Raw genomic sequence first — 14683 nt, 5'->3', positions numbered from 1 at the left:
CCCCTGCAGTCACTTCAGCACCGAAGACCGCCCGCCCCCGACCCAGCGTAGTGAGCTCCGACCGCTGGCGGCGCCAGCTGCGCCCTCACGTCCCGGCCGGCGGGGCCGAGGGGTACGCGGCCTCCACCGCACCCCAACCCGCCCTCAGCGCCCGTTGGGGGCGCTGCCCATGCGCAATGGCTCGAGGCGGGGGGAGGGGGGGCCTCCGCCGGGAGCCTCCATCGCTCTGTTCGCGCAGGGGGGAAGAGGTGGTGCTGCCCGGGACCTCACCGCCCTGCATCACGGCGGGTTTGCCTGCTCGGGACTCCGCCTGCTGAGGGCTGTAGCGTCTCTTCTGTGGAAGACCCTTTACGCGGCCTCTGCGCTGCGGGAAGAGCTGGCCTGTGTGTCTTTCTCCATCCACCCCCCCTTGCCGGAGCGTTGGTTCGCGCCTCTCGAGGCACGCTGGGAGCAGCAGGGGCCGCTGGTCTCTCTCTCGGCGCGCGTGGTGGCGGTTGATGTGTGGGGTGGCGCGCGCTGGCGGTGAGGACCATGGAGGGCCGGGGCCGCCTCTGTCTCTGCTAGCGGCCGCCGGCCGGGCCAGGGTGCTCGCTGAAGACGTAGGCCAGGCCGCAGCGGGCACGGGGAGGGCTGAGCCGGTAACGGGAAGGGGTTGGGGGTCTTGAAACGGCCTCCCCGAGAGCCTGGTGCTGCTCTCCCCGCCGCAGGAGGTGCCGCGGGCACGGGGCCTGGGAGGGGTTGGCTGGGGATGGGATGCCGCTTCGTGAGGGGAACAGCTTTAGCACACGGACGACCTTTCCTGCCGTCCTCGTTATCTCATCTCCATGAAATAAAGCATTGAGTGACTCAGTGGCCTGTATGAGAAATAGTGTGGTGAGCGGGACTAGGGAAGTGATCATTCCCCAGTACTTGGCACTGGTGAGGCCCCGTCTCGAGTGCTGTGTTCAGTTTTGGGCCCTTCACTACAAGAAAGACATTAAATTTCTGGAGCGAGCCCAGAGAAGGGCAGTGAAGCTGGTAAAGGGTCTAGAGAACAAGTCTCTAGAGCGGCCGAGGGAACTGAGGTTGTTTAATCTGGAGAAAGGAAGGCTGAGGGGAGACTTTATTGTTCTCTACAACTACCTGAAAGGAGGCTGGAGCGAGGGGGGGGCGTTGTCTTTTCTCCCAAGTAATAAGCAATAGGACAAGAGGAAATGGCCTCGTGTTACACCACAGGAGGTTTTGATTGGGTATTCAGAAAAACAATTTCACCGAAAGGGCTACCAAGCATTGGAACAGGCTGCCCAGGGAAGCGGTGGAATTGCCATCCCTGGAGGTATTTAAAAGACATTGTGGTGCTTAGGCATGTGGTTTTGGTAGTGTTAGGTTGATGGTTGGATTCAATGACCTTAAAGATCTCTTCCAGCCTAGATAATTCTATGATAGGTGGCCCTTCGTCTCCTGGAGTTTATAGTTTTGAAGGCTTATATGTAGGCTGCTCGCTGCTCCTTGGGAGAACTCTCCAAAAGCTCACCTTTTGGAAGAGTGAATTTTCTAGTTCCGTTATTTCGTTGGTTTATGTTTAATTCCTTTGGGCAGGCTTTTGCCATGCATCCAGCATGTTTTAAATGCACCATACCACCCGTTTTAGAGGAATACTTTTTCAGTAAGGTGGGAAAGTTTAGTGCAGCTGTTGTACACAGACATCTGTGCGTGGGCTTTCTGAGATGTTGATGGGTTTCCACATAACTACTTTCTGCTGTAGCAGGACACTGCAACTCTTGTAATTGAGTAGCCCTTAATCTTAAAAGTGCATTGATAGGGATGATTGGGGCTTTTTTTTTTCGAGGGGGAAGGACATGTAGAGTCTACTTGCTGTTGTTTGAAATCAGGCAATTATTTCAAATATTTCATGTTAGGCTTCTTGTACTGTTTGTGTATCTCAGTCACTCTTCCAAGTGAAAGTGTGTTCTCCCTTTTCTTTCAGATGAAAGCAATGGAAGTCTGTCGATGGCCTAAGCAAGCACCAACATGACCAGAAGATGCCCCAAGAGTATGGTGTGCTTGGCTTTAATTATGAAATGCTTATTCTGTATAAAACATTATTTACTTGTGAATTTTTTTAAGTATTTGCCTACTGATGAATTGATCTTTTTCATATGCTGTTAATTTAATTTTTTAGAGGTGATCAGTTCTAATACTTAAATTTTTGCCTTTGTGTTGCCCATTCATTTGTGTCCAGAATGAATGTGGTGTCAAAAAAGGCAGACAGGAATTCTTGCTCAAACTGTTTCAGGAGCCTGGTTATTTACCTTTCTCCTCCCTGTTTTTGCAAGGACAAAAAAAAAACCTGTAGGAATTGTATGGTTGAGCAGTTACATGGTAGATTTTATGCTTCAGTCTTTTTAAATGAAGAGTCTGACAGTTATTAAAAGAGGAAAAACTAAAATGATAATGGCCACTTCTACCATTTTTTAGCCATCCTGGCTATCATGATAACATCTTACTTCTGTGCTGCAAGTAGTTAGTGCATAACATTTCAGACTTCTGCAGTGGCCTCTACTTTTTCTGTTGCAAAAAGATATCTACAGCTTCAGAATACTCAGCTACAGAAAACATGAAAATCTTCTTTAATGGGGGAAAAATGTGTTTTGCCTTTGTGCATTTGCCTTTTGTTATTTATGTCTGGTATCAGAAAGGTTTAAAAAGAATCCCTCTGTAGGACTATTCGGTATTGGATGATATGTATTCTACTCTTTTGTTATACGTAGAACAGCCTTTCCTTGGTGTGCTTTTGAAAGTGTAAAGTATACTTTAATACCGCTGGCAGTGGCGGCTCTTAGGGGATTGTGAGGTCTGTTCCAACTGCAGTGCTTAATGCTATGAATGCTTCTTACAGAGTTGTAGTGTGTTTTGCTGGAAGTTAGAAGCTTACAGACATAGCCCTCTCTGGTGAAAGCCTCTGAGCGTGCGAAGGGCATGTAGGAAAAAGTTACACAAAATGCTGATTGCCCAGCTGTCTTGCAGCTTCCTTCATGAGGTGAGTAACAGTAATTTCTTGTGCAGCGGTGTCCTTCAGCCTTTTCTTGTAATGAAGCAGATATTTTGTTGAAAAAGAAGTTCAACAGAATGACTTTAGAGCAGAAACTTGAATTGAAACATTGAGAGTGAGATCAGCCTTTTGACTCTGTTCTCATCACCAAAAGTAAGGTGGAAACCCTAAACTAAAAAGTTTGGTGTGACTGCCTTATTAAAAGCAGTGAGTGGCTGCCAGTGTGTCCAAGAGGAGTCTGTGCTTTCCTGTTTTGTTCTTGGGGGTGATAACTGTGGAGCAGTTCAGAACACAAGGACTGAATATGTTCAAAGACTGGTGAAACATGAAAGCTCAGAATCTTATACGTAAAGTGCTGTTTCACTGTAAAGTCTTGGAAAAGCCAACACTATGGGAAAGTTGAGTAGTGCAAGACAGCATGAAATTCAATGTTAGAAACAAGGCATTAGTAAAAGTTGCTTGTATTAGGAAAGATTTCTTCAGTGCCGAAACTGTGGTTCGTGTAACCTACGTACCCAAGAGTACGTAGTAATGACAAGTAATCCCAGTCTTTGAAGCCAGGAACTTCTTGGTCAATATTGTGAATGTGATGTAAGAACAATCCAGTACTGAGAAATCATTATGATAACCCCCTACATTTCAGGGGGTGTAAGCCACACTGAGTAAACTATTAGACAGCCTACTCTAATTTTGTAGAGACTAAATTGAAGGTGAAATTCGGAGTACGAACTTAAGTTTCAAGTCAAATTGAAGAAATGACTGATTGTCTTATAAATTAGAAAGGGTCACAATATTACACCATGTGCTAAAGAGTGGTGTTCCTGTTGAATACTTTGTGCAGTGCTCAGTGAAAGAAAAAAATGCTGAAAGTTTTTTTAGCAGCAGCAGCTGACTGTAAACAGACTAGTTGCTCAAACATAGGAAAGTACAGCAGTGATGAAGGGTAGATTGAATGGAGCAGAAAAACAATAAAACATGTCCAGCTCACGCATCTTGAGCATAGTGAAGAGGAGAGTACTGAGACATAGTGCTGCGCACTGAAGCAGGGGAAGAACTATAAATATTGTTCAAGAATACTTGGAAGAGATAAAAGGGAGAAGTTTCCAGAAGAATTGGGGTTGCATTTGGCACCCATTAATGAGTCTTTTGGATTATTGAGGCTTTTGAATCATCAGTGATTTTGCTGAATGCTTTTTTATTCTTTCACTGTGCTAGATATTAATGATACTGCACAAACTACTAGGGCAGAGAAATACAGGTTGTATAATTGTGTGGTGTTTGCAGTAGCAGCTTTCAAAATGTGATTATAGCTCTGATTATTTGGCAGCCGCTTACAAAAACAACATGATAAGCTCTTATGCCAAGTTGTGCAAACTGAGCTGAGTCAAGTTCTGAAGGAAGTTTGTGATCCAATAGTTTTTCCATGCTGAAGACAGATATTCAGAAAGCGATTTCCCAGTAGCTACCAGACTGGTTGATCTGGAGTTATTTAAAGAATGTATGCTGTTTCTTGCTGAGAAAGGACTCAAATAACTTCTGGGGAAAAATTAAACTGACAGTTCAGTATTTTGCATGAACACACACATGTTCCTACAAAAGTGAAATTGAGTGATACAAGATCCACTACATCAATGTTGGTTTCCTTGTGGAAAAGAATGGAACAGAAGTCTTCAGTGACGTGATGAAATTCCTTCCAAGTTTGTGACAATGCCCTTGAAAATACTAGAATCACAAAGTTTCATGCATTGAAATGTGAAAATCCACTTGAGCAATAGGAAGAACACAGACAAACTTAATGCTTTACCAGTGCTGTCAATACAAAATGAAGCAGGGAAATCCATCCCAGGCCTTTCACACAACTGGCACTGGGTTTTTTTGCAAGGCTGAAGAATAAGATGGGGACTCTTTTTATATGAATCTCTCAGACACTGGGAAGATAAACGTATGTGTAATCTACTCTGAGTAATGTATCTAATAACAGGGCTGCTACTTGTTTTTCAACATAAAATTACTAAATCTCATCTTTCTATTACTGGCTTACTGTTCTCTTGAACTGTCATATAATACCCATTATGTATAATTATAAAGCATATAATATGTGTGCAGAAGTTACTACTACAAAACTTTCTATTGATTCCTACTAGGTAGAAAGTGTTAGTACGGCCACCAACTTGTAGTTAGGATCTGAAATCTTGCGATGGGCAAAGATCTCTTGCATGTAGATTCTTTAAAAATTAGATTTGCAGATTTTAGCTTTTGACTTTTTTCCAGAGGGATGAGGGGAAGCTGGTCGATGTAACTTTGGACTAGTCTCAGTGATCTAGAGGGTGTTACTGAAAACAGCTGCGTGCTACATGTGTCCAATCTCACATTGTGTTTACTTTTTTCCCCTAGGAAGAATTGTTAGAACCAGCCTGAGACCAGTGGCAGTCTATGCAAGACTACTCCATAAGAAACAAAAACCTGTTAAAAAGATGGAATGTTAAGAGTGCATGTAGTAACACAAGGTGCTTTTAACTGTATTGGGGTAGTGTCTGGTAATATTTATGTAGCCAAAAAAATAAAGATTTATATTTCTGTTCTCAGAATTTCTATCCTTCCCAAGCTATAATAGCAGTTTGACAGTTCTGACTTCCTTGACATTGTGTTTGGGATACCAGTTCACCCCTTTGTACTAAATAAAACCTAGGAGCTATTAAGTAGAGGGGAAATGATCACTGAAACCATGGTCTTCTGTAGTACTTGGGAGATTGGGTTAGCTGAGATTGTATTGTGGTGAGGAACAGTAGAAATTAAAGTTCAGCAAACCTGGGTTTAAAAATAGCAGGAAAGGTGTTTCTCCAACATGGAAAACCACAAGCTTAGTTTTTTATTACCTTGATCAGCTGTATAATATGGTACTGCAACTAAACTTGAAGTACAGTGAAATACTCCAGGTATAACAACTAAAATTCCTGCTTTTTTTTTGGGGAAGGCTTCTCATAAATTAATTTTATCAGAAGAGCAAATGCTGAAATTACGTATCTTGCAACGTCTTTTTTTTTTTTTTTAGTAGTGAACGCAAGCAAATTACGAATGCAAAGTCTAAGCATAAAGTTAGTTTTTAGTTTGTCAAGAGGAAAGGAGGTTTAGACAAAAGTAATTAATTTTTAGTGATCCAACATATAATTATTGGATGCACTTGAAAGCTTAGGGTTTCTTTTAGGGATTACATTCCCTGAAGATACCATCTGTTCAGGAGTTTTGCTCATGGGTCTTTGTTCTTAAAGTGCAAGACTGGCAGGAGTAGATTTCAAGACTTTTTTTTTTTTAAACTCTTGAGAGCAAGATCTAATGCCAGGTTTTAATGATGGTTCTCTAAAATGTTAATTCTCTTTCAACAAGAAAAACTGTAGAATCTTAAGCTTCAGTGTCTAATACCTGTTTCCATAGTGTGGTGGAACAAAGAAGAAGTGAGGTAGAGGGAGGAATATTAGACATAGCTTACTAAATTAGTAATGCTGGTAAATACTGAGTATGTGTTAAGCATCAGGACTGCCTTTTGGTTTTTGCTTGGCTAACTGGACTGTAGCCTTGGGAAAAAACCTCAAGACTCCTTTATTTTTTCACTTTTCCTCTGTTGTACATGAACACAATGTCTGACAGACTGTTGAAGCTGATAGTATTTAAAAGTAGAAAGGAGGACAGATTCCAAGGTGGTCTAGGAGAGCAAGAGGAAAAAAAATCTGTGCACTACGTTAGTGTTGCACCAACCCTCCTTTCTCTTACCTCCAGAGCTCTGTGGAAGAGGGGTCTCAGGATTTAAAGCTGCAAATCAGAACGCTTTAGAGGTGTGCACAGAAGGAAAGCTGGTGTGTTTTGAATTCCTCTTCAACTATTCAGCATGCTGCATCTGAGTTGACTAAGGCCAGCTCTGTTAAACAGTCCATCAATGGGGGAATTATTGAATGTAAATCTGTTACCTCTTTTGCCCAGCAAAGGGGCTTAGTTGTAGTAAATTTAACAGTATTTTATGAAGAATGTCAAGTACATTTTTATATCTTCATTGAGGAAATAACTGCATAGTCCTAGCTATTTTTGAGATCTTAACATTACTGTGACTAAGGTGTATCTTTAAATTGTGACCAGCTGGGAGGCCAGTGGTTGTCTTAACTCACTATGAGTTCGGGTCAGATGGAGTTAATTTTCCCCATAGCAGTTGTCATAGTGCTGTCTATTAGTGGCTAGAAAGGTGTTGATAACACACCATTGTTTTGGCTACTGCATCAAGGCTGTCTCTCCAACGTTCCCCTGTTCCCCTCTCACCAGTAGGCTAGCGGTGGGCAAGATCTTGAGAGGGGACGTAGCCAGGACAGCTGACCCAAACTGCCCAAAGGGATATTCCATACCGTATGACATCTGCTCAGCAATAAAAGGTAAGAGAAGGGAGGGCGGGCAGGGTGGCATTCGCTATTACGATGTTTGTCTTCCAGAGCAACTGCTATGTGTACTGAAGTCCTACTTCCCAGGAAGTTGCTGGACATTACCCCTGCTGATGGGAAGTAGAGAATGAATCTTTTGTTTTCCTTTGCTTCCACACTTGGCCTTTGCTTTTGCTTTATTAAACTGCCTTTATCTTGACCCATGAGGTTTTTTCCATCTTACTCTGTTCTCTGTCCCCCCTCATCCTGCTAAGGAGGGGAGGGACGGAGCAGCTTAGTGGGCACCTGGTGTCCAGCTGAAGTCAACCCACCACAACTCATATCAAAGAGACAAATACAGGAGAGAAATTAAAACAGGCACATGAAGGAAAGCATCTGCCACACTAGCTTTGCATCTGTATGTTTGGTTTGACAGTTCATGTAGTCTGCTGTTTTCTGGTGATTTTCAGGTAAGATAGGAAAATTTAGTATGGATATGCACTGGAGTATAAAGCTTATGCTGACAACTTGCTGCTACCAGGAAAAATACTTAATCTGGAGAAGCTGTATCCTCAAGCGGTTTTTAATTGGTACTACACCTGTTTTTACCAGATGGTGTTGTCAAATGAATCTCTTGTTTCTGAAGGCTTTGCTCCTTTGTGTAATGTAAATAAGACACACAGGCAACCAGGGAATGCCCTAAAAATTCAAGTTTTACTTGACTTTTAAATAACCTGGACACAAGTATTGACACAGCCATCTATCAAACTCAATTTAAAATAAAGCACACAGTTGCTTCATGAATACTTAATGTACATAGAACATACACATCACATTGATATGTTTATGTTGTTTTCAAACATCTTTCTACCTTTGAATTAAACAGGCTTTCCCAAAAGAAAATGTGCTATCCATTCAGTTCAATATTGACCTGTATAAAGATGACTGATTTGGCAACTTAAATTATAGTGATTTCTTTTTTTTTCCCAACCAACATCTTCAATATAATGAGCTCAATTAGAATAACAGGTTACAAGGTTAGGGGTATTGGGAAGGAGTGCAGTGTAGAAAACAGCAGGTCGAGGCTAGCTCCTAATGAAAGAAACCAGCTAACAAGCAAGAGGACCAATATGGGATACACAAAATGGTTTTGTAGTGTGGTAAGCAAGCCCTCTTTATTGTATAAAATACATGTTTTGCAAAGAGGTATATCTACATTGTAGTGTTGCTAATTAGTAAGTGAGAGAGTTCCATAACTTACCTATTTCTAGCACTTACAGAAGTCTCCGAAGAGGTAAATGCAGAGGCACAAAGTTGAAGTTGTTGGCCTGAGATCAGTTCAGCAGACTAGAAGCAGAATTAGGATGAGAATTTCTCAAATACCACTCCTTTTCCAGTGAGGACAGGTCTGTATGGCATCCAATCCCAGGGTAAACTTTGCCTGAGATGGTTATGCATCTCCTGTCTTTTGCCTGATTCATCATGAGGTACACATATTTGAGGCTGACATGCACACGGCAGGCCTGAAAACGTAACTGCCTCTAGGCAGTGCAAGCCTTAAGCAAGCCAGGGAATGGTAGCAACAGTGGGAAGGGCAAGGTGTAGCTCAGAGATGTAAGAAACCAGCTGCTTACAGATGTTACAGGGCTGGCTTAGGGCTACAGAGCATAGCTGCCACACAGTAAGTGCTTGCAGTGATTGATCACGTGTAGGTCCTCACACAACAGTAACAAGATCACAAGAAAAGGTACCTTTCCTCAAATGACTGAGGGAAAGAAGCTTGAAGGGAAAGGAGGCTCACAGGCATGGAAAAAGTTTCTTTTTTGTATTATTAGCTGACAGTGACATCCTTGTCCAAGTTTTGCCTTGTACTGACACTGAACACATAATATAGGTGTTGAGCTTAGTCTTTCTTCTGTAGATACAAAACTATTGTAGTGCCTTAGAATGAGCATTTGACTTGCTGAAACCTGCTTCCTACATAGTCTCATTGGAGAGAAGACCACTAACTCAAATCTAGGACTCTGTACATTTCTCATTTAAAAGGAAAAAAGTTGGCTTGCTTACTAAACAATGCTCCTGTGACTTGAGAATTGAAACCTTTCACTATTAGTCTACATAGAAGCCTGTTTTCTGATGTAGTAGGATAAGTAAAATGCCACACACTTGGCTGATGGTATCGAGCAATAATAGACAAAAGCCCACAGGCAGATGACAACATACAGAAAAAACATGAGGTTGGATATAAAACTTGCAAGTAATTTTCTTCTTGATCAATATTTGAGGATTGGCAAGATAAGGACACTATGTACAGATAATTCTCAAATAATAACAACACAAATCCTCCTAAAGGAAGTAGATATGTTCTACTTGCCTGTGCCTGAGTAAGGAATGCAGAATAATGGTAATGATTTAGAAAGCAACAAACTACAAGCGAGTGCATAATGCTCCAGCTTGGAACACCTTGAAGAAATAATGAGTGGCTTTTGCTGCAGACACTGTAACCAGTTCTTGTGTGGTTTGTCGTGTTTCAGTAGTCTTCCAAAAGATTGTGATGCTCTAGATTAATCTATATCACCTTAATCTTTGCCACAATGATGGTGTGGGTTGTGGAGTTTTTTTTTCTTTTTGTTTTGTTTGGTTTGGTTTTTTTAACTGGTGCTTGTGAGAATACTACACAGGGTCATAAAGAGATCTTAAAATATCCCGTTAAATTGGAGCAATGACAGTGAAACTATTTAACAGACTTCCAAAACAGTTTGAGCAAATACTTTAAGCCAAGCCCAACAATGTCCTAGAATGAAATCTATAGTAAAACCAGAAAATGCTGAAGAACCTCCATGAAAACAGAATTCTTATCACAGAGAGGCTCTAGGCTTTTTCCTTCCCATAGACTTGTTTACTGAGACTGAAGAAGCAGAACTGTCCCAAATAAGTGATCAAAGAAAAATATTTATGAAGTGAATCTGCCTTCCCTGGCACGATGCAGGATCTCACAACTGCAGACCAATTCCTATGATAGGAATATACAAACTGTTTGGCTATCACCCTGGCTAGTAGCATCCACCTGACCACCTCAGATCATGAAACAATAAAGAATCAAAAAATGAAGTGGAAAATAAAACACATCACACAAGGTTTCACTTCTCAGTTTTGTTAGTTAAAATGTGTATCAGTAATCCCATGCCTCTTGTAAAGCATAACTTAGATGCCTTATGATCACACCAGTTCTCAAACAGTATTACCTTCCTGACAGGGCTGCAGTCCCCTGGTATAGTGTTGCTAGGCGTAGAATCACAGAATAGTTTGGGTTGGAAGGGACCTCTAAAGGTCATCTAGTCCAACCCCCAAGAAGACACAGGAACACTGCAAACCACTGAGGTGGTGCGGGTCGAGTTTAAGGAGGACTCATGTAAAAAGGCACATGAGCTACTACAGCCCTTTCCAATGCTGTTTGACAAATTCAATATTTAGTTTGGGGATTACGCCTAGCAAAAGTTACTTTCACAACACCAAGATTTTCCTAAGCTTCTTAATAAGTTAGCAATGCCAGAAGGCTCGTCCGTGTGCCGACTGTGGACAAATGGGAGGCAGATCATTTGTACAAAGTGATAGGACAGAAGAGATAGATAGCATCACTTCAGATACGTACTAGAAGATAACCCAATGAATGTGCAGCATTGTTAAAACTTACTATTCCTACCGTGACAATAGAAAAAAATTGCAATTATCATACCTGAAATACTGCCTTTGTCATTTTATCGTAGTAGAAATGGCTCAGAGAAAAGTATTGGAAGGTACTAGCATTGATTATCTCATATGAAAAGAGGTTAAGGCAGACTTTGCTAATCTAGTTTAAAAAAAAAAAAAGGCAAAAGGCTATTTGCTAGCTGTCTTAAATCCTACTCTACAAGTTTCATTTAACCAGTACTTAAGTGCCTTGCTAAGCAGTCTAAATATGGTGGGTCAGTACACATTCTCCATTTTTTTTTTCCCAGTGTGGTTTACTGTAAGGTGATAGATGTATTTCTGTGGTATGGAATGTTCAATTAAATAGTCCCTCTACATAAAAGGGCATTCAAAATTGAGAGAACACTTAAAACTGCCAAGGGAAAGTAAGTCTGTATCACCTCTGGAACTCTCTGGAACTCTCTGGAAATCTATTATTTCTGAGCTGAAACGGGTTGAGTCAACATTTGTATTAACAACACGAGCATCTGTTGTTGTGCTAGGCTAAAATAAATCTTGTAAGAGCTATCAGTCCTTATGTCTCAGGACATAAGTTGATCCCCATATAAAATTGTGAAGATAATTCTCCCCATATCACACTGTATTGCACAATTGGCCAAAAATATGACTATTTTGCTTCTCTTGAAGCATCCTGGTCAGTTAACAGTCATTTTTTGGAAAAAGGCTATTCAGTTACAGAGCAGACCATAAAGCCTGTTTTCTTGCAGCAATTTTTTTTGTTTTGTTCATTTTTTGGAAATGTAACTGCTGATCATTCAGGTCTACTAAGACTTTTCTTTTTGGTTGTCTAATCAGGCAGCTTCTCCTCGATCAGTCACACCACTAGAACGGTGGTTCTAGTGCATTGCTTGGCCTTCCCAACAAGGAGGCTGCGCTTCAGAGTGTCCTGAAGAAATTGCTACCACGTCGACTTCAGTTCCTTCCCTTGCACACACACACACAAATTCCCCATTTCCAAAGAAAAAAATCCATTCACCATCGTCAGTTATGGCAGTCAAGTCTCCACCTTGAAGCGTGACACCTGTACAGTTTTTATGATCTTAGTGGTGGGTTTTCCATCGATATTGTTAGTGGATAGCTGAGATGTTTCTTCTATTAGGCTGTCTTTAGATCCGTTCTGTCTCTGAAAGGAACAAATTAAAACACGTTGTTGAAAAATTATAGCAGAATTTAAATACTGTATTTTGATAACTGCTGCTATGACAGCCTTAGGCTAAGGATATAGCGATTTTTATGTACATATATATATATATATACACACACACACATACACCAGGAGTATTAAAGTCTCTACATTTATTTGATCAAACAGAACTTTTTCCCCTTCTTGCCTCCTCTCTCCGCTGCCAGCTGCTGCCTCTCTGTGCTATTTGGATTCATACTCTTTATTCAGGAAACGCCACAACTAATTATTTGATATTTAGCAAAACACTGCAAGCAAGTGCTCACAAGGAATTAATGGCCACTGTTGTGAGGGCATCTGGGGCAGAAGGAAAAGAGAGGTGTTTGTGGACACTGAATATTGTAACATTAATTCCTTCCAGGGCATGAATTTAAGCCACGTTGTATTGGATAAGAATGAAAATATGACTGTGAATTTTGAACAGGACTCAATCACACAAGTTACGTATTTCTACAAAATACATGTGTGCTTAGCCTTACCTATACCAGCTTCCCTGTCGCTGTAAGCGAGACTCCCCCTTCTCCCTCCAAAAAAGGAAAATTGCAAAGGATGCACAACTACTAACCTGTTGAGTCATCTGGATGCTGGGACCTTTCGCATCTGAAGATCGTGTAACAGGCAGCGGAGGCACCAGATCAGTTTTCGCACTGGAATTACAATATTACAAAATGGATATTGCTATAATGAAGTAAACTATAACTATGCAAAGACAGAATAACAAAGTTAACACAGACAGTTACATAGATCTGAAAAGCAAAATCCGAAAGGCTTATCAGCTGACTAGACATCTGAAAGCTGTCACACAGTGAGCTATCACCTCAGTGGTCAGTGGGCACCTTCAGGCCATCCCATTCCTTCTCAAGGGGCCTCTCTCCCCCCAGCGTACAGGGGCAGCCCAACTTCATGTGAGATGAGTCTCACCCGAAATCATGGATGTGCTGCACCTCCGTCGGGGGCCATCCAGCTAAAACTAGCCTCCCAAGTGGATGATGACATCAGGGGCCTGCTTTTGATATTTAAGGCCTTAATAAAACTGAGAATGGGGCTGTCACTTTTCCACTCATAAGTAGGCCCTTACAAATCAGTCTTCTAGGAAAGACTGATCCACCCATTGCTGAAGAGGGTTCTACTGGAGTTCCCATGAAACAAATTACAGAGTTAATACAGATGATGTCTTAACTCTATTAAGGATGAAGGTATTGGGAAAGAAACTCACGAGTTCTCACCCCTTAGGCAACTTCATGACCTGCCATTGAAGAGCAACAGAGGTTTATTTTGGCTTTTTCAGTTTTTCCCCCTTCCAAGTGGATCAAGCAAGGCTCTGTGGCCCACAATGAACAACAAATGCTTTTGTACTTGTTTGAGTCACTTAGCTCTGAACACCTACTATTTAGAGGGTTGCCTGAATCCTTTGCCAGCAACCAACCACATTTATGCCACTTCTAATCCAACCATGATCTTTGAACAACGTTCAGGCCACACTAAACCAGTCCATTGCTAATAACCACGTTCACGTACTTCACTTCAGACAGGACAGATCTTTCACCATCAGAACACTGTGACCGCCGATACTGACGGTAGCTCCGAGGGGAATGTGAATGCCTAATGCGGATCGGGTCGCCTTGAGTCCTAAGAGAGAGACAGAATTCACGACGGTAGGTTAGTAAACCAGATCTGTCACAGAAACATAAACTCAATTGCAGACTGAGAGATCCTCACATTTCTTATTAAAGTACAACAGAGAGCTTCTGACTGAATTTACTGCACTGGCTGAATTTAAAAGGCTGATGCTTTTCTGACGAGTCTGTACTTGGAATTCAATGCTTTAAAAGTGCAAAGGTCATAAACTGGCGTGCCTGTATTTGAGAATGAAACTATTTAATAAAGAATGCATTAATATATACAGCTTCAGCGTCAGCTTTTCTGTTTAGTGGTGCCGTGGAAGCACATTATAATGCAAACTGGGATCCCATTTCTGCCACATGCAGCTGCTTGCACTGACACATGGCATCCCAAATGGGCAATTATCACAGCAAAATAGATGTCAGTTCTTAAGGAATAGCTATGCCCTGGCAGCTGCCTATGACAAGCAAGGGAAAAGGTCGAACAGGTCAAATAGTGCCTTAAATGACTGGAATAAAAATTTTAAAGGAAGCAGAAGTTTAGGAAATAAATGGATTTTCTTGTTTGAATTCAGTTCTCCCTGATTTTGTAGTGTATAACATAAAACAGATTGATGGATGGCACAGGGAGACATGCAGACATCCAGTAGTTTCCTGAGTGTGTGGGAGACACAGGGAGAGATGAAGATGGTTTTTT

General features: G+C 41.6%; 1 protein-coding gene, 1 long non-coding RNA gene and 1 other non-coding gene across 8 annotated transcripts in view; 2 read left to right on the top strand and 1 right to left on the bottom strand.

The window, feature by feature from the left end:
* The first annotated feature begins 241 nt into the window (after positions 1-241).
* LOC128902302 (uncharacterized) lies at positions 242-14343 on the top strand. 3 transcript variants are annotated; one of them, XR_008463734.1, is made up of 5 exons: positions 242-522; positions 1967-2032; positions 2879-3019; positions 5426-7446; positions 12726-14343. It is a non-coding gene; the product is annotated as an uncharacterized LOC128902302 (long non-coding RNA). The 3 variants fall into 3 exon arrangements; XR_008463733.1 differs by having other exon boundaries at positions 243-522; positions 1967-2037; positions 12726-14340; XR_008463735.1 differs by having other exon boundaries at positions 508-638; positions 1967-2037.
* LOC128903139 (small nucleolar RNA SNORA13) lies at positions 2190-2322 on the top strand. Its single transcript, XR_008464030.1, has one exon. It is a non-coding gene; the product is annotated as a small nucleolar RNA SNORA13 (small nucleolar RNA).
* Positions 8127-14683, bottom strand: part of EPB41L4A (erythrocyte membrane protein band 4.1 like 4A) — a 134050-nt gene continuing 127493 nt past the window's right edge. For all 4 annotated transcript variants that reach the window (XM_054185043.1, XM_054185045.1, XM_054185047.1 and 1 more), the window contains 3 exons: positions 13883-13993; positions 12930-13011; positions 8127-12304 (listed from right to left, as the gene is read on the bottom strand). In XM_054185043.1, coding sequence (XP_054041018.1) covers positions 12176-12304; positions 12930-13011; positions 13883-13993 — 322 coding nt within the window. In that variant the 3' untranslated portion in view covers positions 8127-12175. The remainder of the gene's footprint in view (positions 12305-12929; positions 13012-13882; positions 13994-14683) is intronic.

This window comes from Rissa tridactyla, chromosome Z (assembly GCF_028500815.1).
Source record: "Rissa tridactyla isolate bRisTri1 chromosome Z, bRisTri1.patW.cur.20221130, whole genome shotgun sequence".
NCBI lineage: Eukaryota > Metazoa > Chordata > Aves > Charadriiformes > Laridae > Rissa > Rissa tridactyla.
This window is presented reverse-complemented; position numbering and strand designations above follow the sequence as displayed.